The 25498-nt window shown below is 57.2% G+C and overlaps 1 protein-coding gene across 4 annotated transcripts in view; it reads left to right on the top strand.

Annotated features, from left to right (window-relative positions):
• Plxna2 (plexin A2) overlaps positions 1–25498 on the top strand; it is a 204039-nt gene that overhangs the window by 38994 nt on the left and 139547 nt on the right. For all 4 annotated transcript variants that reach the window (XM_033762236.1, XM_010613161.2, XM_010613162.1 and 1 more), the window contains 2 exons: positions 9277–10534; positions 14368–14550. In XM_033762236.1, the coding sequence (XP_033618127.1) occupies positions 9311–10534; positions 14368–14550 (1407 nt within the window). In that variant the 5' untranslated portion in view covers positions 9277–9310. Of the gene's footprint in view, positions 1–9276; positions 10535–14367; positions 14551–25498 lie in introns of those variants that run through there.

The following is a 25498-nucleotide window of genomic DNA, read 5'->3' as shown; positions in this document are numbered from 1 at the left end:
CTCGCCCTCTGAGCAGTGGGGGCCCAAGCCGCTGGTGGTGGACAGCACTAAAGGCTGTGCTTCGCTCTGGCTCTGGCACTGATGGCCACTTTCCCGGGCCTGCGGCAGGACGGTGGGGAATGGGGAGCGCTCCCTGTCCCTGGAGCCCCTGGGGCTGGTCCCAAGCCACCCAGGCAGGGCCGGAAGGAAGGAGGGCCTGGGAGGGCAAGCAGCAGCCACCTTACCTGGCGTCTCCTGGGGCTGTTAACATTTGTGCTTCAGGAGGAAACAGGTGGGGCAAATAAGGGAAGTTTTAGGGCCAGTTCATGGACTGAGAGTTCAGATGGATGCCTGGTGCTTTGCTGGGCTGTTTCTTCTAGATCCTTTGCTTCTCTGTTTTCCTTCCCCTGGTGTGGATTAGAGGCACGTCATTATTCCTGGGAAACATTATGTTTAATGGCGGCATAATATGACATTATGATGAGTAACTGTAACTTATGGAGTCGTTTAGTTGGGCACTTTTTGACCCACTCTCCTGCCTCATTTCGGCCTCCATGAGGCTGGAGCTTCCCCCTGTACGGGGATGGGAGGAGAGGTAGAAGATAACTTTTCCAGAGTCCTTGGAAAGCTCATGTGGGGCTGCTCTGAAAGGTGACTTCCTGACACTCTGGCCCCTGGGGAACTGGGAACCACAGCTCCTCTGCCCCCTCTCAAGTTGCTCTCTGTCACCAAAACCCAAGAGCAGCCCCGGACAGGCAGGAAAGGGACAGTGGCACCTGGACACATGACCTTTGAGTGCTTGCCAGGCCTTACTCTACATTCTGGTGAGTTCTCCCAGCTAGTGAGAAGAGGATTTGACTGAGAAATACATTTTAAAATCTAGGCGGTGTGGAGTAGTGGTGAAAGCAGGGGCCTCCGAAAACCCTGCTTTCTAGGTGAATGACGCCAGTCAAGGCGCTCACGGTGCCAAGACTCGGTTTCTCAGTCTGTGACATGGGGATAAGTGCACTCGCCAGGCAAGGTGATCACAGAACTGTCGGCGGCATGCTCAGTCTCTGGCTCGGCCCACCACATGGCAGGTGACTATTTAATAACAAGTCATAATAAGTGCAGCTGGTTTTGTTACAGAAAACAAAGGGGAGTGGCTATTTTGGTGCTTCCCTTAGGAGACTTGATTTCGAAAAACCCCTTCTGTGTTTTCATCTGGCTCCTGCCTTCTCCTGTCCTTCAGTCCAGCGGTGCCTACCAGAACGTCAGCCCCACTACCAAGGCGGTTTACATAGGGCCCTACCCAGGGTCGGGCAAGGGCTCAGGCACCCTCTGAGCCCTGTGCCCCCTGGAGCCCTGCTTTTGGGCAGAGCTTCTTCCTCGCCTGGGGACGTTGACCACAGCAAGTCCACTCCTCCTTGGTCCCCCCCAGAGGGGTTTGAAGAGGGCAGAGCTTCTTCCTCGCCTGGGGGTGGACTGAGAGTTCAGATGGATGCCTGGTGCTTTGCTGGGCTGTTTCTTCTAGATCCTTTGCTTCTCTGTTTTCCTTCCCCTGGTGTGGATTAGAGGCACGTCATTATTCCTGGGAAACATTATGTTTAATGGCGGCATAATATGACATTATGATGAGTAACTGTAACTTATGGAGTCGTTTAGTTGGGCACTTTTTGACCCACTCTCCTGCCTCATTTCGGCCTCCATGAGGCTGGAGCTTCCCCCTGTACGGGGATGGGAGGAGAGGTAGAAGATAACTTTTCCAGAGTCCTTGGAAAGCTCATGTGGGGCTGCTCTGAAAGGTGACTTCCTGACACTCTGGCCCCTGGGGAACTGGGAACCACAGCTCCTCTGCCCCCTCTCAAGTTGCTCTCTGTCACCAAAACCCAAGAGCAGCCCCGGACAGGCAGGAAAGGGACAGTGGCACCTGGACACATGACCTTTGAGTGCTTGCCAGGCCTTACTCTACATTCTGGTGAGTTCTCCCAGCTAGTGAGAAGAGGATTTGACTGAGAAATACATTTTAAAATCTAGGCGGTGTGGAGTAGTGGTGAAAGCAGGGGCCTCCGAAAACCCTGCTTTCTAGGTGAATGACGCCAGTCAAGGCGCTCACGGTGCCAAGACTCGGTTTCTCAGTCTGTGACATGGGGATAAGTGCACTCGCCAGGCAAGGTGATCACAGAACTGTCGGCGGCATGCTCAGTCTCTGGCTCGGCCCACCACATGGCAGGTGACTATTTAATAACAAGTCATAATAAGTGCAGCTGGTTTTGTTACAGAAAACAAAGGGGAGTGGCTATTTTGGTGCTTCCCTTAGGAGACTTGATTTCGAAAAACCCCTTCTGTGTTTTCATCTGGCTCCTGCCTTCTCCTGTCCTTCAGTCCAGCGGTGCCTACCAGAACGTCAGCCCCACTACCAAGGCGGTTTACATAGGGCCCTACCCAGGGTCGGGCAAGGGCTCAGGCACCCTCTGAGCCCTGTGCCCCCTGGAGCCCTGCTTTTGGGCAGAGCTTCTTCCTCGCCTGGGGACGTTGACCACAGCAAGTCCACTCCTCCTTGGTCCCCCCCAGAGGGGTTTGAAGAGGGCAGAGCTTCTTCCTCGCCTGGGGGCGTTGACCACAGCAAGTCCACTCCTCCTTGGTCCCCCCCAGAGGGGTTTGAAGAGGGCAGAGCTTCAGGAAGGGAGCAGGATTGATTGCCCTTGCGGTCTACCTGCAGCTCTCAGCTCTGCCCGGGTGGCAACCTTTAGATAACAGGGAATTCTGGGAGAGTTCTGACAGGCCGTGACATATGGGGCAGATCTGCAGGGTCATGCGGTGTATGTCCCTGCTCCCGGCCCCAGGGTAATGAATCTTGTTTTGACTTTGCACAACCTAGGCACGCCAGTGCCCAGAAAGGCACAGAGCCACCCCTGCCCCCACCGCCAGCCCCTCAAATGAGTGCATGTCTTGGAGCCTTCATAATTCACGGAGACAGCTCCAAACTTTTATAGCCTGTGTGAGGAGAGGACAAACACTGGATGTTTTGCTAAGGCCCTGGGAGATCTGCTGCGGTTTCCAGGGCTCGACTAGAGCCCACTGAGAGACCCAGGGAAAAATACCAGAAAACTCTCCACCGTATGGAAAGCACCAGCCCTGGGCCGGCCCCACGGTGGAGCAGAAGCTGGGCTAAAAGCAAGCAGAGGGCTCCCGGAAGTCACAGATTACCCCATGGTGTTCTTGGGGTCTGGAGAGTGACAAGAGTCACTGTCCTGGAGCAGGGGGAACAGCGAGGCAAGCTTCTGAAAACCTGATTCTCTTCCCAAACCCTGGGGCGGGGCAGGCAGCAAGTGGACACCCTGGCCACCTTTTCCCAGGGTGAAATGAACAGCATGGTTTGCTGCCCTCGGCTCTCCCAGAATCCGGGGTGCTGCCCGTCCAGGGTGCCTGGCTTGAGACGGCTCATGTCCCCTCCCTGAAGTGCGTGCACAGACACACCCCTTCCTTTCAAAGAGAATTCCAAGCCAGAAGGTGGGAGTACTTGCTTCCTCCCTGCTATGGCGTTGCTCGGGCTGCTGTGGCCACGTGTGGCCACCTGGGTGGCTCCAACAGCGGGCGTGGATCACCCACGTTTCTGAAGGCTGGGAGCCCAGACGAAGGTGTCTGAGAATTGGGTCCTTGTGAAGCTGCGAGCGAAGGGTCCCCAGGCCCCTGCCCTGCAGGCAGTGGAGGCCTCTGTCTGTGCCTGTCTTCCATCCTCCCCCAGGTGTGTGCCCATCTCTGCCCACGTTCCCACCCTCAGTCGGGGCACCAGTCCTGCTGGGTTAGCGCTGGCCTCTGGGAACCGTGGTCACCTCCGTGAAGATTTGCAGCCACACTGAGGCCCTGGGGCTCAGCGCTGAGGCACAGAAGCTGAGCCTTACACCTTCTCGCCCGCCAGTGCCCAGCCCCACCAGGCTCTGTCCTCCATGAGGGAGGCTCAGAGCCCCACACTGTCTTGCAGTTTTGCAGGGCCTCAAGGCCTTGGCCAGAGCAGAAAGAGACACCCAGGCAGTGGGGCAGCCCTGTGAGCTTCCCATCCAGGGTGCATGTCCTTCCCACAGGCATGTTAGTGCCCCCGAGACTCTGGGCCCCAGAGGTCGGATCTACTTTATCCACTCTGTGAAAGGGCCGTGCCTGAAGACAAGTGGAGAAACTGGCACCCCAAGTCGCCTGGGCAGCCACAGCCTCAGCCACATCACCTTCCCGGGGATAGGGCCAGGGACTCTCATGGAGTCAACCCTGGGTCCTGCTTCTCCCGAACACTGCTCTGGATTGAGGGCCAGGCGCTCAGTTTAACACAGCGGCACTGGGGAGGGGGGTGGCATTTGATTAATGAAGCACAGGCAGCCGGTGTAGCAGTGACATCTAAATGGTTCCCTCGGTCCCGTTATCGTCCCTAGCAAAGCTGACTCTCCCCTCCCCCGCGCCCCTAACGTGCGTGCACGCAATGACGCTAATAACAATCTCGGTGTCTGAGTGTGAGTGACAGCTGGAGTGAGAAAAAGACTAGTTGTTCCTCCTGCGGCCCCTCCCATGTAGATTAGAGAGCCTCGCCCACTGGCCCCACCTGCCTCTCCCCTGGTCTCCTCAATGAGAATCATCCTGGACATTTGAATAATCGAATTATAGACACCATCAGGGTGACAGTGGGGAAAAACCAGCTTAAACCCGTGATTATTCCTTCAATCTGATAATCATTTCAATACCAGATAACTCCTTTCAGTGTAATTGAGGCCCCGCGCTTGCCCTCAGCTGAGAGTACCTTGCACTGCCCCACGCCTGGCCCTCCGAGGTCGCCTTCCTTCTGGGGAGAGTGGAATGTTTGCAAGTTCAGCACGCAAAGGACATCGGGAGGGGCCTCGGAATGTCACGTCTGGTGGCCTCATCCTTGTGGATTTTAATTCACAGAAATAACGGACCCATACGAGCCTCTTCATCACTGGGACCAAGCCCCTGCTCCGAGTAGACTTATGAGGCAGTCACCAGGAAAGACCAGTGTCAGAAAAGTCCTCAGTCTCCCTGGTTTGGCATGGTGGGTCCCCTGTGGATAGGATGCCTACTGTGGATCTGACTGGTCCCTCTGCTGTGGTCTTGACTTTCAGACAAAGCTCTCTGTGCTTACACTAACTCTGCCTTGTCCACGGGGTCCTCTGCGACCCAGAAGGGTGTGATGCAGGACTCTGTGGCCCCATGGTTGCAACGTAGGGGACAATCCCGGTGTGACATCTGCCTGGGCCTGCCCAGGCCAGAGTAAGCCAGAGGAGGCCACCTCCCCAGCGCTGATGTCTCCTTCATTCCTTCTGCCCTGAACACCCCTCCCGGGCCAGGCCGACTCATTTCTGTACAGCGGGAGAAGGCACTACCTCAATACACCTCCTCTCAGGTGGGGACAGAGACTCCCAGGAGCCCTCTTCCTTTCGTAGAGCTGCTGACTGCAGCTGTCCCTGGCACATTTCTAGTCACCCTGGTCAACTTGTTTCCTCTCTGGGGACTTTGGCCTCTTCATCTGAAGAAAAAAATCAGTGGATGGGAGTGATCTTCCCAACTCTCAGGGTGCACATTTGCATCCTTCCCTCGTGACCTAGATATTTAGAAAGGGGAGCTGGGGAGCTGCGGAGCAGAAGGAGTTGGGTGGGTCTCGAGCAGCTGCCCCTCCTCCTCCGAGCCCTCAGCCCTCCGTGTCGTCCTTACCTTTCCCCTCTCACCACTGGCTCTTCGGGTCCAGACTGTGCTCCACCAGGCAGGTTTGGCAGTGCTAGCACCACTTCTATGCCTGGGAAGCCCTCAGTGCCAGGACGGTGGCACCAGTGGGCAGAGAGGAGCTCAAATGGTCCAGCCGTGTGAGAGCCACCAATGTGAACTCTGGCTCCGTTTGGCGAAATGGGGCGAGCTCTCACCCCTCTAGGCAGCAACTTTAGCAATACGGGAGGCCACGTGACCATGGAGAGGCCTGTGCCTGACCTCCCAAGAAGGGCAACGGGAGGCGCCGACAAGAGGAGAGCCTCCTCCCTGAGCTGCACTGGAGGGGCCTGATTGTCATTTCCTCCCTGCTTTGCCACTGACACCTACAGCAGCTGATCAGGAAGGTATCAGATGCCCTCGCTGGCTGTCACCAACACCTGCCTCCTGGATCCTGATCTCAGATGATGCCATCAGGCACTCTAAATAAAATATTTAATGGCACTGGCTCCCCAAAGAGGAAAGCACAGGATCTCCTTGGCCCCGGAGCGCAGCAGTGGAGATGTCTCGCAGGCCTTGCAGATGAGAGTTCCACATTCGTTGGCCCCAGTTTGAGAATGGGGTGAGGGAGGAAGAAATTGATAGGAGAACAGAGGCTGGGCCAGTTGAGGCTTTTGAGAATGCATGTGACAAGTGGCTCCGTGAAGCAGAAAGAAAGTGACCAGGTAGCAAGAAGAGGGCATTGTTATTAGAAAAGAGCTCCCAGGTTCACACCAGCAGAAAACGGGGGTTAAGAGGAAGTTCGAGGTGTTCAGTATTGCAAGCACATGCTTACTACCAGCTTCCTGACCAAGGATGGAAAATTTGTCCTGAGACAGGTTGTGGCTAGATGGAGGTGAGAATCTGTCGATATCAACAGATAACCTGGTAGTAACAAAGGCTAACTATTCCAGACTCTTAAGATGGGCCCTGCTGCTCCTGGCGGCCCCTGTGCCTGGCAGGATGAACTCCCAGGCTGTTCACAGGAGCGGTCTGTCCCAGAACAGGTGCTGCCAGAGGAGCAGAGGAGAACTGGCCAGCTGAAACACCTCCGTGGAGACACCTGGCCCGGTCTGCCTCGGCCATAGAGGGGCGGACCGCAGCCTCATTGCGACATCTTAGGATGCTAGGCTAGCCCAAAGCCAACGCACAGCTCCTGAGCGACAGGCGCAACGTGAAGTGGATCTCCCGCATCCTCCGTCCTCCACCCTTCCTTCTGGTCCTGTGCCTCCTGGCCACGAGGCCAGCTCTCCCGTGTGGGTCACGTTTGCTTCCCCCACGCTCCCATCTCTGTGGAGAGGCTGTGCTGGGAATCGTGCAGCGGTGTGACCGAGCAGCTCCTTGGACCTGTCCTCGCTCTACGACCTGCTCCCAGACCCAGCTCCGTCACCAGGTCGTGGAGAGCTGGGGGTCAAAAGTCCACTCTTAATGTCCCTTCCACGGAGAGGCCAACTGGAAGCAAAGGAGAGCTCGGGAATTCTGGCAGGGCGTCCAGAGTGCTGTATCCTGGAGCGCTTTGGTGACGGTGCTAACTCCAGCACAGGTGAAGCACTCCTGTGAGCCGGTGGCCTTGTGAGGCCTCCCTTCCTGTCACATTTAGTCTCACGAGAGCTCACTGCTGTGATTATCCAGCTCTGTCACTCGGAAGCTAGGACTTGACCTGCCCAAGGCCCCAAGTCTTCCCGAAGTCTGCCTGAAACAAAGCAATTGCTTTTTCAAGTAATGCGTTGGGAGGTGCTCAGCAGGAGGCGAGGGCTGTTAACTCCACACCGTGTCTTCTGGTATTATCCCCACTGCCAGGACCTCTTCGCCCTACCCACAGGCTCAACCTAGCACAGCAGGTGAACCGTGGAGAAGGCAAGAGAAGACTGCTCCCCATTTCGTGAAATCTCGCTGCAGAGAGCACTCAGGAAGCACAGCGCAATGACCGTAGGCCTCCTCCTGTCGCAGAGCTCCACCTGCTGCCAAGGAGCTCAGCAACCCAGAGAGAGGGGCGGGCAAAGAACAGCTCCTGCCTTCCCTGTCCAGATGGAGAACTGGGGGATTCTGTTATTTCCTTTCTGCAGCTCCTCTTGAGGAATTCACGTCCTGCTGCTGGCCTCAGGACGCAGCTAAAAATAACCTCTGGTTTCCAAACTGAAAGCCCTACGGGCTGGAGCCTTTGCTGGTGTACATGTGGGGCCGGAAGGGCTGTGGCCGAGTGGCTGAGGTCAGCTTCATGCTGCCACCTTCCTTTTTCCAAGGAAGCCTGGGGCCTCGTGAGTCACCCCAGATTACCCCAGCGGGGCCTGCTCGGAGCAATGGGGCCAGGTGGGACCCACCAGGCACCTTCAAGGCTTCTGGGCCTAGACTGTGGAGCAGAAGGAGAATTTCTAAAGACTGGGGAGGTCCAGCAAGGGTCTTCTGTTCTGAGGATAACCCAGGCTGGCCAGCCCGGGAGTGGGGACAGACAGGCCCCCAGCTGCCTCCCAGTGGATTCTCTATCCCTCGCCTGAGTGTTTCTGTTCCTGCCATCCCCAGTGCCAGTTCTGTCTGGACTTGTCCAAGAAGGGTGCAGGGTGATCTGTGCAGTTGGAGAAAAGATCTCCCTGCCAGACATCTCACTGCCTGCTCCCCCATCGCACTGCCAGGGTGCCACCGTCCCTGACTGTGGGAGCCAGAAGCAGCCAGCTGACTTCCACACCTTGCCTGGGATGTCCCTGCAGCCTTTCCCCAGCTTCCTGACATGTAGATAGCAGTAAAGGGTCCAGGCTGGAGATGGGCTTGGACCCAGAGTATCTTACACTTGCTTGTGCAGCAGGAGGTGTGGCAGAGGCCGGAGGACCCTGATCCTCAACTGGCCTCCCTCTGCTGCCTCCATGTGTCCCCGGCCCAAACTCCTGCAGCAGGGACCAAGTCTCACTTGGACAGCCGGGCCCCTGAGCAAGAATGCTGGCTGCCTGCAGTGTCCTCCATGATCCCCTGAGTGGTGCATGAGGGAGTCTACTCTTTGTGGCCACAGCGTCCTTCTAGTGTGGGGACTCTTTATGGAGAAGAGGCTGGGGCAGGGAGGGAACCAGTGCTCCTGGGCCTTGCTCTTCTCCCTCAAAGTGGACGGTGACCAGGAGAGAGGAGGAAACAGCCTTGGGCACCAGGTGTTGGAGCTGAGGGCTTCCTTTGCACTGTCACACGTGTGAGAGCCTGGGAGAGACCTTTTCACGGGCTGTCAGGACACAGGCGGCTGGGGGAGGCCTGGAGAGGGGCCAAGGCCTCAGCCCCCAGCAGTACCAACTGGCCGGTGATCCCCAGCAGTCTTTTAACCTCTCTGAGAGATAAAAGTGGTGTCTTAAGAAGACAGAAATAGGGTTGCTCTGTAAAGTTTTTTTTAAAAAAGTATTTTACAGTGTGAAGGGTGAAGACCAAAATAGATAACAGGATTCCCTGAGCATCCCTCAGAGGGAGAATGCGTGGTAAAAATAGAAAACCCAAAATACAGAAGGGAGAGACTCCGAGCACGGCGGGGACCCTGGGTCGGGCAGTCCCCGTGCCCTCCCGGAGCTTGTTCAGGATCTGACCGCTCTGCCTTGTGTTTTCCAGAGCCATGTGAGGCTGACCCGGGACAGCGGCGTCCATGCGAGCCTGGGGGGGCCGTCTCCTGGGCCTCGGCCCTTGCAGGATGGAGCAGGGGCGGTGCCGGCCTCTGGCGCCCCTCTGGCCTCTGGTCCTGCTCGCGGGGCTGTGGGTGCCACTGGCGCCCAGGGCGGCCGGCATGCCTCAGTTCAGCACGTTCCACTCTGAGAACCGAGACTGGACCTTTAGCCACCTGGCCGTGCACCGCAGGACCGGGGCCGTGTACGTGGGAGCCGTAAACCGTGTGTACAAGCTGACGGGCAACCTGACCATCCAGGTGGCCCACAAGACGGGGCCGGAGGAGGACAACAAGTCCTGCTACCCGCCGCTCATCGTGCAGCCGTGCGGCGAAGTGCTCACCCTCACCGACAATGTCAACAAACTCCTGCTCATCGACTACCCCGAGAACCGCCTCCTGGCCTGCGGCAGCCTCTACCAGGGCGTCTGCAAGCTGCTGCGGCTGGACGACCTGTTCATCCTGGTGGAGCCCTCGCACAAGAAGGAGCACTACCTGTCCAGCGTCAACCGCACGGGCACCATGTACGGGGTGATCGTGCGGGCCGAGGGCGAGGACGGCAAGCTGTTCATTGGCACAGCCGTGGACGGCAAGCAGGACTACTTCCCCACGCTGTCCAGCCGCAAACTGCCCCGCGACCCCGAGTCCTCGGCCATGCTGGACTACGAGCTGCACAGTGACTTCGTGTCCTCCCTCATCAAGATCCCCTCGGACACCCTGGCCCTGGTCTCCCACTTCGACATCTTCTACATCTACGGCTTCGCCAGCGGGGGCTTCGTCTACTTCCTCACCGTGCAGCCCGAGACCCCGGAGGGTGCATCCGTCGGCTCTGCCGGGGACCTCTTCTACACCTCCCGTGTCGTGCGCCTCTGCAAGGACGACCCCAAGTTCCACTCCTACGTGTCGCTGCCCTTTGGCTGCACACGGGCGGGCGTGGAGTACCGCCTGCTGCAGGCTGCGTACCTCGCCAAGCCCGGGGATGCGCTGGCCCAGGCCTTGGACATCAGCAGCCAGGACGACGTGCTCTTTGCCATCTTCTCCAAGGGCCAGAAACAGTACCACCACCCGCCCGATGACTCTGCCCTGTGCGCCTTCCCCATCCGCACTGTCAACCTGCAGATCAAGGAGCGCCTGCAGTCCTGCTACCAAGGCGAGGGCAACCTGGAGCTCAACTGGCTGCTGGGCAAGGATGTGCAGTGCACCAAGGCGGTAAGGGCACCCCCCCTGCTCCCCGGGCCGGTGGGCTGTGGCTGCCGCCCAAGTCCTCTGCAGAACCTGCTCCCGGCCTCCAAGGGCAGGAAGCAGAGGTCTCGGGCTCTGTCAGGTGGGGTCCAACTGTCCCAGACACTGGGGCATGTGTGCTTGTGCGACACTCGCCCCAAATGTGCGTCTTATGTGCCTGCACGCACCAAGTTCCCCATTGCCAGGGGCCAGGCAGAGGAACACAAGAGCATAGTCAAAAAGGGTGACACTTGCCCGCTGTGAGAGGGCGGGGCGTGCCTTGGGCCTGGTTCACTGAGGGAGGGAGGAGAAGGGCCCAGGCGTGTCTGGGGAAAGCATTCCAGAGATCTAGCAGCAAGGATAAGGAATGCAGAACCCCAGTGGGTTGAGGGACAGCAGGGGCCACTGCAGCCTGATCCAAGCAGCGAGAGAAAGTGGAAGACTGGTGGGCTAGAGGGGATGGGACCGGAGCCCGTAGGTTCGGGCCACGCTGCTGGCGAGTGTGGCGCTCCAGGAGGTGTCGAGCACCTGAGGAAGAGGAGAGGGAAGGGCATGAAGGCTGCACGTGGGACTTAAACCTAAGGGCGGTGCGGACCGGAAGGCCTGAGCGGGAAGGGTGCTGCCATGAAGGCGCTCACGGTCCCGCGTCTTCCATCCGCCTTCTGCCCTCTCTCTCGTCCTTCGTTCCTCCTGTGCAGCAGTCCACTCCTCCTGACCTTTCTCCCTATCTGTTCATTCTTCCATCCATCTGTCCATCCCTCTTTTCCCTCCTTCCATCCCCCCGCCCCTCCCTCCTCCACTCCCGCCCTCCATTTCACAGGCAGCATCGAGATCGCCTGAGTGCCCAGCACAGCACAGGCCCTGGCCATCAAACAGAAAACAGCTGTGCTCATGGCTGTACGGGTCATATGATCTAGTGGGAAGAAGAAAAATTAAAAAAAAAAAAACGGGAAAGGAAATGTAGATATCATGAGTTCAGCACGAGGGTCCACATCCAACCTGTGCTGCTGCCTGCTTCAGGAGTAGCTGAGCGTCCACCTGTGTATCTGTGAAATGGGAATCTTAACACACACGTCACGGGACGAGTGGGCGAGTAGTGCGTGGGAGCTTAGCGGCACACCTGGCAAGCTGCTTGGCTGACCTTAGGGACCGTGATGAGGGTCAAAACAGGTTTCTGAGCCAAGGGCCGTGGGTCTGGATCCGCATCCTGGGGCCAGTCTCAAGGCCTGTGTGTCCACCTGCGAGCTCTGAGTGGAGGCTGCTGGTGCTGGGACCCAGCCCACTTCCAGGACACAGGTCAGCACTAAGGACGTCTCGTGCTGGCCATCACTTGCTTGGCCACTGGGATGACAGCTCAGGTGATGGGCTTTGAGGAAGGCAGGTTACATTAAAACTCAGTTCTCCCATTGGTGTCCTGTGTGACTTTGGGCAGTGTACGTATCTGGCTCTATCCATATTCTTCTCAATTTTAAAAATAGAAATCTTACCCTCCTTCCATAGTATTGTCAGGATCAAAGAGAAAGATGTATGTAAAGTGCTTAGCACAGCACCTAGCACATAATAAGTGTTCAATAAATGAGCAATGCTGATTATGACTACTACTCATCGTAGCAGAAAGCCAGCGCTCTGCTTAGTTGTGCGCTGTTATAAAATGAGGAAGCTGGACCTGGCACCTTCCGAGTTTCTTTTTGGCACTTACAGTTTATGACAGAGACCCTAAGCTGCCAGAGGAGGGGAGAGGAGAGGGGAGGGTTAAGCCCAGCAGACGCCAGTGCGGTTCCCATTGCCCAGAGGCCCTTGTCAGGAGGAAACTGCTGATTCCTGCCTGCTGCCGAGACAGAGGGAAGAGGAAGAGGACTCCGCTCTGCTCCGGGCCTGCAGGACAAGCCTGGGCTTGTGACCAAAAGACAGTGGAGGCACTGGAGGAGAGGTGACACCGAGGCTGCCTGGACTCCACTCGGAGTGAGCAGCTGGCTCCTCACTTGCCCTGGTGGCCTGGACAGCAGGGGCACAGAGAGCCTCCCGAGCAGCCCCAGGCTCCTGAGAAGGACAGAGATGCCTCAGGGGCTTGCAGGGGATGGGGTCAGGAAGGAACACTCTAACACAGCCTCTGAACTAACATGGAGATTCGGGCCAAGGGTTCGAGCTTTGTGCCCAGAAAGGGGATGAGAAAGAGGTAAAGCACAGGCCTCTCCGAGTCATCCCTTTCCCCGGGCTGGGCAGAGCAATTTAAGTGCTGTCCCGCTTGACCGTCACAGGGGCCCCACAGACCACAAGTGCTCGCCCCACTTTGCAGCTGGTAACACAGGCTCAGAGACGAAGTACATTGTGTAGAAGCAGACGCGTAGGGACAGTAAAGCAGGAGGTCGCACCCGGTGCAGTCCGTGCGACCGACCGGAGCCCGGCCACACCGCGAGCCGCTCTGCCTCTGTGAAAGTTGTACTTCAGGCTCTTGGTACTTGAGCAAAAGTAGAGGGGCAGCAGGCAAGGAGACATCTGTGACAACATGCTGGGAAAGAAACTGTGCAGAGAAAGAAACGACAGCCAGACCCAGGGGCTCGGCCTTAGAACACCGAGTTCCCTTACAGTCTTGAGGTCTTCGAGCCCGGCAGAATGCACAGAAATCCACAATTACCAGCAAGATTTTTGCTTCTGTCACCATTTCTCAAAAGCTGGCTCAGGTTACAACCGTGCATGGATTGTGGTTTTATCATCCCAGGGGAAAGTGGGAAAAAACTGAAGCCATGAACTCAATGCCTTAGAGCTGAAAGGAAGCTTGGTAATTACCTCGACCGGGTATCGCCGGAAGACTGAGGTCCCCAGAGGTCTGTGACAGCGTCAGGGTCACCCAGCGTGGTTGACGTGGATCATCCACTCTCACCCAGCGGCTGCTGCCTGAGGTGCAGGGATGTGGGGGGAGAAAGTGTAAAACGCAGGGCTGACGGCTCAGACCTGCCAAAGTCTCCGTACTGGCCCACAGATGTGCGGGTGAAGAGCCAGTGAGTGGCTGCGTGCAGACCGAGGAGGAGGAGGAGAGGCCCCAGCTGGTGGCCTGCGATGCCGTGGTGTAAATACCGGGGCCATGGCACCTCTCTCCTGAGCTGCCACCAGTGTGCGGCTCATTCCCTTCCTCCCTTCCTGAGGAGCTTGTTCCTCCTGCTGTGTGGGCTGCCTAGGACCAGGGTTCCGGCACCCTCAGCCTGGAACTTGGTGTCCTTTCTGAAAGACCAGACCTGCACCGGCAGTGACTCGGGCCTGCCGGAGCAGGAGCAGTGGCTCTCAGCAAAACCGGAGGAGCCCTGAGAAATGAGTCCCAATTCCCGATGGAACCAAGAAGGAAATGGAAGGGACGTCCCTGACTTCAGAACAGATCACGTGCCGGAGCCTACAAGCCAATTCCTCCAAGGAAACAACGGCCTCACCAAGAAAGGAAGGAGAAACCCTCTCCAGGCTGGTGGCGATTTTGTGAGGCTGCCTCTAGGCGGACTTCCTAGGTGGACACCGCAGGGTGACACAGGCCTCAGGGTGCTGGGCTAGCTGGGAAAGGCGCTCAGGCACTCAGCTGCACTCACCGGTTTCCTGGCAGAGGGTGGGCGCAGGGGACCCCAGCCGAGTGGAGGCAGCTGCTCCCACTCCCCTCCAGGTCCCTGGGAGTCAGGAGGCAACCGCCATCCCCTGGTGGGAAGTTTGGTTGGTGGCATGTGCCAGTCCCCCGACCCGCATGCCTGCACCTCCCCAAGGCCTGGCGTCCTCAGCCTCGCGGGGAGGGGGTGTTCCGAGGCACGGCCGTCCTCGCTCACCCTGGCTCCTTCCCACTGCAGCCCGTGCCCATTGATGACAACTTCTGCGGACTGGACATCAACCAGCCCCTGGGCGGCTCCACCCCCGTGGAGGGCCTGACCTTGTACACCACCAGCCGCGACCGCATGACTTCTGTGGCCTCCTACGTCTACAACGGCTACAGCGTGGTCTTCGTGGGCACGAAAAGTGGCAAGCTGAAGAAGGTAAGACTGTGTTTCACTGTGTGCCGCCGTGGCTGCTGTGCCGAGCAGCCTCTGTGGAAGGGACTGCGGGGTCAGCTCCTTTCCTGGGAGGAAGGATGCACACAGAATACAGAAGGTGGAGGGGAGCTCTGCCCCTGTCTCCACGCTGGTTCCCGGGGCCGTCGGTCTGCGGGTGCCTGGAGAACACAAACATTTCCATCCTGCCAACCTGAAGGGGTTTCTGTGTACCCCACCGAAAGGTAAAAAGAGGGATTCCTTCCCTCTTCGTTCTCAAATCACGTGCACTCACTTTTCACTCCCTACCTTACGAGCGCCCCATGTTAAGCCACTCCCTGGGGCGTGCAGAGGGACCGTGTGGGTCAGAAGTCCTTGGTGAACGGAAGGAAGTTGGTTGAAGCAGATTCTGGGGCCCAGCTCTAAACACCTAGGCAGCTGCCGCCGCCCGGTTGTGCGCTCAGTACCCACAGCACAGCTTCAGAGTGGAGCAGACATCTTGTCCTAGGCGTCCCTGGCACCCATGCCGGCGAGAGGGAGCGGGCCGTGTGCGGCTGGCCTCACGGAGCCTGTGGCGCGGTGGGCTGAGCCCGGCAGCTTGTACCTGCTTGTCTCCGGCTTAGGGTGCAGAGCGGGAGGACAGCCTTGTTCATCATGTGGGATGGCGGCAGCGGCTTTCTTTCCAGTTCCAGCTAATCCCCTCTCCCGGCGCACCCTCCCGCCACCCCTCTGGGACGGGGACAGCCCCTCCTCGCTGCGTCTCCCCCCCATGTCCGTGTCACTCCCGCCGCTCCTTCCTCCTAATCCACGCAGAGCCTTGACAGGGCCGTCGTTAGGGAGTGCGGACGTGGCGTGGCTGGAAGGGGGCCGGAGGAAGAATTTCCATGCTGCTGTTCTAGGGAACTGGCCTGGGTTATGAGAAGGCACCGAACCTTCCGGCCTCTCAGCCTCTCATGATACTGAGGCCCCTTGGCCGTTTCCTTGCTTGGGAAAGGCTCCTGGTTGCCCCTGGTTGCCTCTGCCTGGGGCTGAGGACCCCAGCTTGGCTTTTCACACGTGGAAGTGAGGATGACCATGGGTCTTCCGTTTGCTTTCCCAAAATGAGAAAAGGAAGGAGTCGTCGAGGAGCAGCCACTAAAATTGAAAAGTGGCGTGTTCTTCTACCAGACACAGTTCCGCTTGGCCCGAGGCTGGCCACTTCCTGTCAGAAGTCCTTGGTGAATTGAACAAAGCTGGCTGAAGCAGATTATGGGTCTCAGTTCTAAAAACTTAGGTAGCTGCTGCCGCCTGGCACACAGGCCTCGGGCCCGTGGGGGCTGCCCTCATCCCACGTGGACCCCATGGCTCAGACGCTTTCCTGTGGGGCTCCTCTTGCTGCTTCGTCTGCACAAGGGACGGCGTCTTTCGGAGTTGCTCAAAAACCCTGCTAAGGGACTGCAGAAGCCAGAAGGAGACTGGTGCATAGCGCCTTCCCCACCCTTTCCCTTGCCTCCGTCACTGGAGATCATTCCTGTGACTCTGTCTCCTTTATTCTCTTGAAACTTCTGTTAAAGAAGCTCGTTCCTCATTCGTTCTTACTCCCTTCCTCCTCCATGCTCACACATGGGAAAAACGGCTGTTTGGGGAAACAGAACTGTTCTCTGAGAAATGTTAGTGATCATCTGGCCCACTGTTCTCAGGATTCCTTAAGGAAACTGAGGCCTGCGGGAGAAAAGTGACTTGTCCGAGCATACAGATCTAGGACAAGTTGCTTCTTGCCATGGCCCCCAACTTGTCCCCCTTGTGACCTAAGGAAGCAGCTTTGGAGACGGAGGCTGAGATGTCAGGCCCAGGCTTGTCAGAGTTCAGCCAGGAGCTACTGTCTCCACCCTCTTCAGCCCTGGACCCAGCTCTCTTCGGCTGGTGTTTGCTGAGAGTCCAGAGGGGGATGTAGAAGGGAAGGGTGACCGGCCCAACTTCCGGGGTGCAGGGCTCACCTCTGCGCATCCCTGTGCCTGTTGCACAAAATGCACTGAGGGGGTGGGGTGGCTGCTTGGCACCTTTCCAAGCCACACACCCCAGGCGAGCTGGCCAAGTTCTCTGAGCCCCGCAGGAGCCCTGGCTGACCGGCAGGAGAGTCAGGGACTTCAGGGGCAAGGCTGGGCGTCGCTGCCGCACACAGCTTGTTGCAGCCTGCGAACCGTCTGCTCTTTCTCGTTGTTCCTATGACCTCATAGGACCCCCCTTCTTCCTCCGCACAGCTCACCCTTCCTTCCCACCCACACCGCTCTGAGCTACCTGATACTCAGCAGGCCCCTGCTGCCTCCTGTTCACCCAGCCTCCAGCTCCCACCCTCTCCAGGGAAACAGCCCAGGAGGAATTTAAGGAATGTCCCCAGGAAACCCTCACCCTGGTCCAGGCCCCGTAGCTCTTTCAACACAGGAAGGAAAATAAAGAAAAAAAAACAGCTAAGAGTTTTGAGAGGGGAGAGAAGCCGGGTGTGTCAGAGCAACTCACTTCCCTGCTGGCCAGGCGTCTGTCAGACGGTGCAGCCCTAGTCCAGGGAACCCGTAGGAACAGGATGTCGCTGAGCGGAGAAGGTTGGAGGGAGCTGAGACTCGAGAAGTGGCACGGCCGCCACGTGTGCCCTCCTTGCTCAGGCCCTGCGTTGTGTGAGACACAGAACGAGCCGTGGGCCCGGCCATCGCCCGCCCTCAGCCAAAAACGGGAAAGAACAGACCGAGTAAGGATCGGGGCTCAAAGCCAAGATGTACCATGCCTGGGAGGCTGAGTTCAGGGCCAAGGTCAGACCATTGCTGGGGGCAGGAAGAGAAAGACTCGGCACAGGGCTGAAGGAGGCGCACAACTGGAGCACGATCACCTTCGCAGGGGAAGATTACCGGGGTCTGGTAACGACTGGAGGAGACAGATGATAAGTGAGGGATGAAAGAGAAGGGCATTTGAGACCTTCGAGACCTGGGGTGCTGTGCAGAGAGGATGCAGTGTGTGCCAGGAAGGCACAGAGTACACAGACGCTCCAGAAAATCTGGACCGGAGGAAGGCAAGCCAGAGGCCTGGGTGGCTCTGAGCCCTACGAGGGTCACGTGAGAGAGGTCCTGGGGTCCGAGCCGACCACAGGTCGCCATGAGCAAACTGTGGGGCAGCCTAAGCCAGGTTAATCAGTAATTGCCTCAGGCGATCAGCTCCCGGTCTGTTGTGACAATGACTCCCTCACTGTACATTGGAGGTAACATGGGAAAGTAAAAAGCAAGATAAACAAGGCCTGGAAGCGAGCAGAACTTGTGCTGTGTGAAGGGCATTTTTAAAAGGATGTTAACCCACAGAAAATAGAAAAATGCAGGATGAAAGACTTGTTTCAGATGTGATTTGTTGAGCACCTACTTTGTCAGGTGCTATTTTAAGAGCTTTGTGTCTCCTAACTCATCTTGTCTTGGTATAATTCTTAGGAAGGAGCTTCTGTTATCACCTCCATGTTATATAGATAAGGGAGCGGAGGCCAAGAGAGGTAAGGAAATTTGTCCAGAGTCACTTAGCCGTGTTAATGGCAGATCTAGGAATTGCTCCCCAATGGCCCAGCTCCCCACTCTGCATGCCTAATGTTATGCTGTGGAAGATGAATTAGACAGAACCACTGTGGCCAGAGGTCAGCACAGGGCCAGGGGTATGCATTGCTGCAAAGTAGCTTTCCCCTTAGTGTAGGGAAGGACTTTCATGAGACCAGATTGTCCCACAGTGGAAAGAGTTGACTCAAGAGGAAGTGAGCACCCAAGCAGTGGAGATACCCGGTCCAGGGTGCTGGGACTGTAGAGGGACCCCTGCTTCAGCCCTGTGGTCTCCCCCATGATCTTGCCTCTTCCTCTGACATGAGGACAGGCTGTGACACGAGGCAGGTGAGGCAGAGGAGGAGCAAAGATAGGAATCCCAGGACACCCTGCCTGTGGGCTTTAAGACGAGGCTGGGCTGAGCCTGCTCCCCATGAGGCAAAGCCCTTGAGTCAGGGAGGAGCTTGGCACAGACAAGGCAAGGTGTGCCCGGGATGGTGCTGGCAGCAGACCTGGGACACGGGGCAGGAGGGGGGCAGGTACCTGGAGCCTGGCCGCCACAGACCGTGATGACAGCCCTCCTAGGGCCGGCGGGGCAGCTGTGCCTGCCCCGTCAGAGGTGTGGGCGCTGCTGGTGTGAAGCAGGCAGGGAAGAGGAGCAACAGGACCTGGAAACCCACTGCTGGTGACTGTGGGGTTTTTGGAGAGGAGCCACAGAGGCCCCAAAGCACAACGGATGGTCCAAGAGGGAAGGGGCCGCTGCGGTGGAGGGGCCAGGAGTGTGGAGGAAGGCCTAGCTCAGTTTTGGAGTGAAGTGCCTCTGATTTGTTCCCACATTGGCCCTGATTCCGCATCCCTGTTGGGCTCCTTGCGGGGCTAGGTGAGGTTCTGCCTTGGCTCTCTGCCCTCTGCCCCAGGGGCCTTACATCACAGCAGGAGCTGTTAGCTCCCTGCTCCCTGCTCAGATGCCTGGCCTGCTGCTCCACTGCTGTGACACGTGCTGGGTCTGTTCCCTCCACGGTTGTGAGCTGCGCCTTCCTCACACCCCAGCCCGTCTCAGGAGCACCTGCCAGGGCATCCAGCTCTCTGGGAGAGCCCTGGGTCCGTGAAAGTGGGATGTTTCACAGTCGTATCACGCAGGCCCCACTCCCGGACCCGATGCCTTTCTCACATTTGGGGCTCCTTACACTGATCCCCCATGCACTGGGCTCCTCCTGGCGCTGGGACCCCAGCTACACTGCCTGGAGTGGAATCGGGCAGCAAGGATGACTCCTCTTGATGTGGAAGGACGGACGTTGGGTAGGCCAAAGTGGTGTGCAGAGCCACAGAAACAAGACCTTCCGCTGGGGAAAGGAAGAGCCTGCCTCCTGTACTGACATCTGGAAGAGGGAGGGCAGTGCTCTCGGAAATACAAGGAGGAGGAAGGGCGGCACACCCTGTTGCCTGGAGGCCCGGGGCTGCAGGCGTAGCCCTCTCCTCACCGGGTCGGGGGTGGCTGGTCTGTCCCACACCAACTCTCAGTTTGGGGATTCCTAGGACATATTTGCAAAGCTACACGGTTTCCACGCTCCAGGGGACCTTGGCCTCGTGCAGCCTCGCCGTTTTTCCCATTGGTAACAGTGGGCCCTGAAATGCCTGTGAATCTCTTCGGGAAAATTCTTCCCACCTTTGCTTGAGGATCTCCTGGCTCCAGCCGCTGCAAAGCCTTGAGGTCCCCTCATCCTGTTCTTCTCCGTGTAACCTCACACACTGCTCACTGGCCAAGCCAGGGAAGCTGGGACCTTCATGTGGTGGGACTTAGACCTGAAGGCATCCCTTGGGAGCCCCCAGAGCGGTGCCCACCGAGGGTGTTCGCCCAGCAGCGGTGATAGCATTGAACTCCACCCCATCATGCACATGTGGGAAACTGAGCCACGGGGACGACGAGTGTCTTACTCCAGCTTTTGTGACCCCCAGCCGGTGCCACTGGCAATATTGACATTGGCATTTAGATTTCCTCCCAAAACAACCAGAAGTTCCTAACCTGTTACTTGGCTTCCCTCACGGGGTGGAGCTGTCTTGGCAGACAGAAGGCCAAGTTGGATGAAAAGCGGAAAAACGCCTTGCTCTGGTGCCGATCCCACCAACAATAGCCCCTCATTCCTCTGAGTGGACATGATTCCCCTGCCTCTCAGTGTGAGCCCTGATCGAGTAAGCATCCAGGACCGCGGGTCCAGTCCTGGGAGGCTTGGCGGCTGTCCCGTTGCTCCTGACCCTGGGTCCGACACCCTGGCTCCCCTGGGCTCTCAGCCGCGCCGGGGCTGGGTGGCGGGAGAAGACGCCCTGTGCTTCCCCGGAGCCCCACCGCCCCCGTGCAGCGGTGGGGTGGTGGCGCTCAACGCCACAGCTCTGGTAATGAGTTTGGCTTTCTGCCCCGGCTCCCACCGCCAGACTTGCTGTTTGTTTAGTCGCTTTATAGGCCTCTTGGGCCCTAGGAACTGGTCTTCCGAAATCTGGGAAAAGTTGCATTGGTTGGCACCAGGAGGAGGCGGGCTCACAGAACCACCCGCTCCTGCGCATGGCCTGCTCAGCCTGACAGGTGTAAGCAGGGGGTGTGGATTCCCAGCTGACCCCAGAGCCATGCTATGTCACCTTCGGCAGTAGCCTCTTATATAATTCAGTCTTGGAGGCACCAGCCTGTGTATTCAGAGAGAGAGTGCCAAGCCCGAGAGCCAGTTCCTGTAGCTCAGGGCTTTTGTGTGGGGCAGGTGAAGCACAGGGAATTAGTTTTTGGGGACAGTGATCTTGGAGGTAAGGGTTCAAGCTCACAGAATCCAGGCCAAACAGGTTCTGTGCAGTTTTCAAGAGGCCATGGTGCTAGGCCTCATCTTTAGGAAACTTCAAGCCATATAGGTGAGTACGTGTAGGCCATAGAGCCTTGTATGCCTACGGAGGCGGCATGGTCAAGATCGTCTCAGGGTCACAAGTGATTTCCAAAGGCCACTTGGTCCTGTCCTTTGCCTTCAGGGAGGGACCATGTGTGTAACAAAGAACAGGTGGGCTGATGGGATTCTGATCCTGTGAAAGCGATTCTCATCCCTTCCTGGGGTGATTACAATGAGGCGTGAATAACATAATTTGTTGAGCTAAAAGGTTTTGAACATCTACTCTATGGGAAAGGTGTTTAGAGTGTAGCGAGTAAAATGTCGAAAATGGCCTACTGGAGATTACATCTTCATGTAAAAGACAGATAAATGCTACAAGTAAGAAAACATGTAGTATACATAGGTGATAAATGGCATGGGAAAATGCGGCCTAGGAAAGAATTCACACAAAGCAGAGAACTTAGGCAGAAGCATGCTAATATCACCGCTGTTGCTGCTTTAATGTTCCCTTCTGTGGAGTGCAGTAATAATACACATTTTGCACATTTGTTGTAAGGCCAAATAAGATTGTGTATTGAAAGGCACTCCATATAGTGCTTGGCATGAAAGCGCGCTCTGCTCTTCTCTGAGTCTCCCTCCAACCCCTGCTCCTCTTCCGGCTCAGGCTCCGTTTCAGTGACGCGCTTGCCAGGTCAGACGGAGGAAGAGAATCCTGCCCTGCCCCCAGCCCTGAGTCATGGGAAAAACTATTTCCAAGGCTGGGCCCAGCTGAGCCGAACTAATCTAATCCTGCTGGACGTTGGCATCCAGTCACATTAGTCACCCGCTAGAGCTTTCCGAGTCCTGTATCACTAAACAATACGTACTGACCCTGTCCCGGGTGGGGCCGGGAAGCGGGGTTCCGCTCTTGCTGCTCTGCAGAACGAGCTAACCCAGAGCTGTGCTGTCCCTGTGCACACTCACCAGCCACCGCAGTCCCTTGGCTGGAGCTACCATCAGCTCCGTCACTGCCAGAGGGACTCCTGCTCGTACCGCTGCTCCCATCCTGGACTCTTGCTGTGCTTCTCCTCCAAAGACCCGGACGCCTGTTCCTTTCCACATCATTTCCGGCTGACCCGGAAGGGTTGGGTGGTTCCCTGTGGAGGGTGATTCTCAGCCGGAGGGACTGAGCACCTTAGCAAGTGTGTAGGGTCCTGTGGCAAATCCGGGAAAGACGGGGAATCAGACCAGAACCAGAAGTGTTTCCGAGCAGGGGCGGGCCGCCCTGTAGTGCAAGGTGATGAAAGGAAACCTCGTGCAGCTGGAGCAGCGGCTGGCTCTGCTCTCCTCGGTGCCATGCCCTTCTGTCCGGGAAGCAGGGAGTGTACGGAATGGAAGGTGGTGCCCCTCTCCTTGGATTCCACCCCACTGTTGGCCTTCAGGAAGGTCTCCAGGCTCTGAGGTGGGGAAGAAGGTCAAGAGCTGGGGCCACCGGTGCCCTGATCACCTGTCACCCTCCCGCACCGTGCAAAGGCTGAGGCCACTAGCGGAGTGTCTCCACCTGACCCTGGAGGGGGAGCGGCGTCAGCAGGCTTCCGTGGTGGACCAGGAGCTTCCCATGCCTCACTGCCAGGGGTAGGTGGGAGAGTAACAAGGCAAAGGAGTGGAGACCCTGCAGAGGGCTTGGCGCCCCCAGGGAGAGGATTCAGTCACCACACAGGATCGGGAACCTTCCTGAACCTGTGCATCATTGGTTATACAGCTAGAGATGAACCACAAACAGCAGCTCAGCGTCCTGACTTTGGCCAGTGGGGTGTGTACTGTTCCATTGTGTGAACGAGGTAGCTGAGGCCCAGAAAGGCTGGGCAATGTGCTCAAAGTTGCCCTGGTTCTTCATAGCCGAGAGAAGAGGAGAGCCTGGGTTTGGGTGTCACCTTTTGGGGTCCTTCCTCCCGCCGTGTGGAAGGACCCTCCCCTGGCCAGAGCCCGGGACTCATCTCTGCTGTCCCTAACTTGCATGTATTTCCTGAGCAGAACCTCACAGTGGCCAGAGGCCCATCCCCCAGGCAGGCATCGGGCTGAGCAGCCTTGCTCCGGGGTCACCCCAGCCTGAACCTCACCCCGCTGCCTGGGAGTCCCCAGCAGCCTGTCCAGCAGGGAGGCTTTTAACCACAAAATATTTGCCTCAGGACTAAGATGTCAGATCGCTGAACTGGGACTTGCAAGTCCTCCATGTTAGTCTTCTTTCTAAGCACACACTCCTTTCTTTCATGCATTCTTTCTTTCTTTGTACAAACTAAGCATTTGCTACATGCTAAGCCCTGAGCTAAGTGTTTCTTCAGTTAAGCGTAATGAACTCTTACAAGGTGAGAATTAATATTACATCCATTCTCCAAGGGAAACACAGTGCTTGACAAAGTCCGGGCTTTTTGTCAGTCTCCCCGTGGCGAAGTGGTCTGGCACCTGGCCCGAAGCTCTGTGACCGAGACCTGTGCTTTTTACCTGCCAGCTCTTATGGAGTCTTTTTGGCTCCTCTAAGAGCCCATCCGTCCACCTCTAGCTCCCACCTGCCCATCAGAGAGGTGCGAGACGCTGCATTCGAGGAACAGCGGGGAGCATTTCGCACTCTGCTCATCTCGGGTTCCGGAACCCTGGGACACAGCAGCTGTCACCTGTGTCACTCTCCTCTGGCCTCCTCCTCTGGTCACAGTGGATGGGGTGGCAGCCTTTCATGCCACACACCGCCCCCAGCTGACTCTCCTTTCTCCAGGCCTCATTGTTTGCCATGAGCTTTCTGAAACGGAGACAAAGACACGCTGCTGAAGAGGCCAAAAGCTGATGTGTAAAAGCATGAGGCCCGGCCCGGCCCCTGTGCACCCCGGGGAGCCCCCGGGCTCTTCCTCAAAGACATTGTCTGGGATCTTTTGTGTGCCAGTCATACCATTCAGAGCTGGCTGGGCAGAGGTTTCCGTGGAGAGGAGGAGGACACTGGGCAATGGAGTCATTCTGATCTGGCAGAATTGGAAGAGACACAACGGCGCGGACCTCTGTTTACGGGGCTCTGCGTTTCCATCAATATTGATGCCTGATGCCTCTAATTGTGACACTGATCATTACTATGAATTAAATTTGCCGCCATATAATTAGGGTTGCTATTAATAGGGCCCTGAGCCGAGCACCTCGGTGTGGCGTGTCTTTTTCTTGATAGAAAATGGCATCCTTAGAATTCTGCTAATGGGGTGCACCTGGGATTCACCCGGAAGGATGTGAAAATTATACATTCTATATTTGTACTGGGCCTTTACCGAAATGTCAGGAGGCAAAGGTGAGGCAGGGAGGAGGTCTCCCTGGCACCGTGGGCAGCAGTTGGGTGCCTGTGCCGTGCTCGGAAGTCCCTAGCAAAAGCGGCTCCAGAGCCAGTTCTGGCCGCACCCTCAGCCTAACTGTGTCTGCTCGGACACTGTGGAGGTGTCTCTGTCCGGCTGTAAGGTGGCTGGGAGCCCGGATAGGGTCTCCCTGTCCCAAGGTGAAAGAGGCAGAGCGAAACCCCTCCTGAAGGGCCCAGCTCGGGCTCAGTCCTGGAGTGAGATGGGGCAAGATCCCCACACAGGTGGCCTCACAGCCTCACCGTGGAGCTCCCTGGGCCACCGCTGGCCACACGTGGGGAGCCACGCCACCAGTAGTGGGGAGCTCAAGTCTCTTGTGCTTTTACAAGCAGATTTACAATACACACAGTCTTTTCCTGAGGCCAGGCCCGGGCCCCGTGTAGGAGATTCTCGCGCCCCCACCCACATGAACATGTGTTATATACCAGGTCACTCAGCCCTTTTCCAACTGTGGCCCACATGGTGACCTCCTTCATTCGTCACTTTCAGTAATCACGTGTGCCTCTTGGTACAAGGATGCATTAGTCTCCACTCCCTTGACCTTCAGGCTGAAAATAATTTTTCTCCCAAATGTCTCCTATTGATTTTTCCCTTTCGTGTGCTTAGGTAATTGTTAGAAGAGACAGTGGTAGGAGTTCAAGTCCTCGCTCTATTATTTACGAAGTCTGTGGCCTTGGCTACATCACTGAACCTCTCGGAAACTCAGTCCCACCTACATAGTAAGGTCCCATAGGGTTCAGTAAGTCTCAGAATCGCTCAGCCCAGGTCTACCATGCCTGGTACAATTCCCCACCCCTCTCCCTCTTTTCCCATGTGTACCCTAGAAACAAAGGATGGGGAGGTGGTTCTGCTGCCCCACACCCTTCCCTGTTTGGTCCTTTCCCCACACTAAGAGCAGATGAGCCCAATGGCTTCTACAGCTTCTCTTCTCTCTAGGCTAAGCGGGTCTGAAAGGACTGAAAGCATCTTCAAGAGCCTGGCCCATAGCCTTCCCCTAGCTCACAGCCACTGGCTCTTCTAGCACAGGGAGGCAGGAGCAGGAGCATCCTGACGTCACGTGGAGTACTACAAGAGTTTTGTGCACGTCTGTCATCTGGCCCACTGGCGCCCTGTACCCTACACACTATGCAAGTGAGTGCTCAAAGGCAAATGTGGGGTTGGATAGCAGCGGGCCAGTGGCCTA

Source organism: Fukomys damarensis, unplaced genomic scaffold (assembly GCF_012274545.1).
Source record: "Fukomys damarensis isolate Sample0158 unplaced genomic scaffold, DMR_v1.0_HiC HiC_scaffold_11, whole genome shotgun sequence".
In the NCBI taxonomy this organism is placed as follows: Eukaryota; Metazoa; Chordata; class Mammalia; order Rodentia; family Bathyergidae; genus Fukomys; species Fukomys damarensis.
Note: the sequence above shows the minus strand (reverse complement) of the source record. Positions and strands in the feature narration are given on the sequence as shown.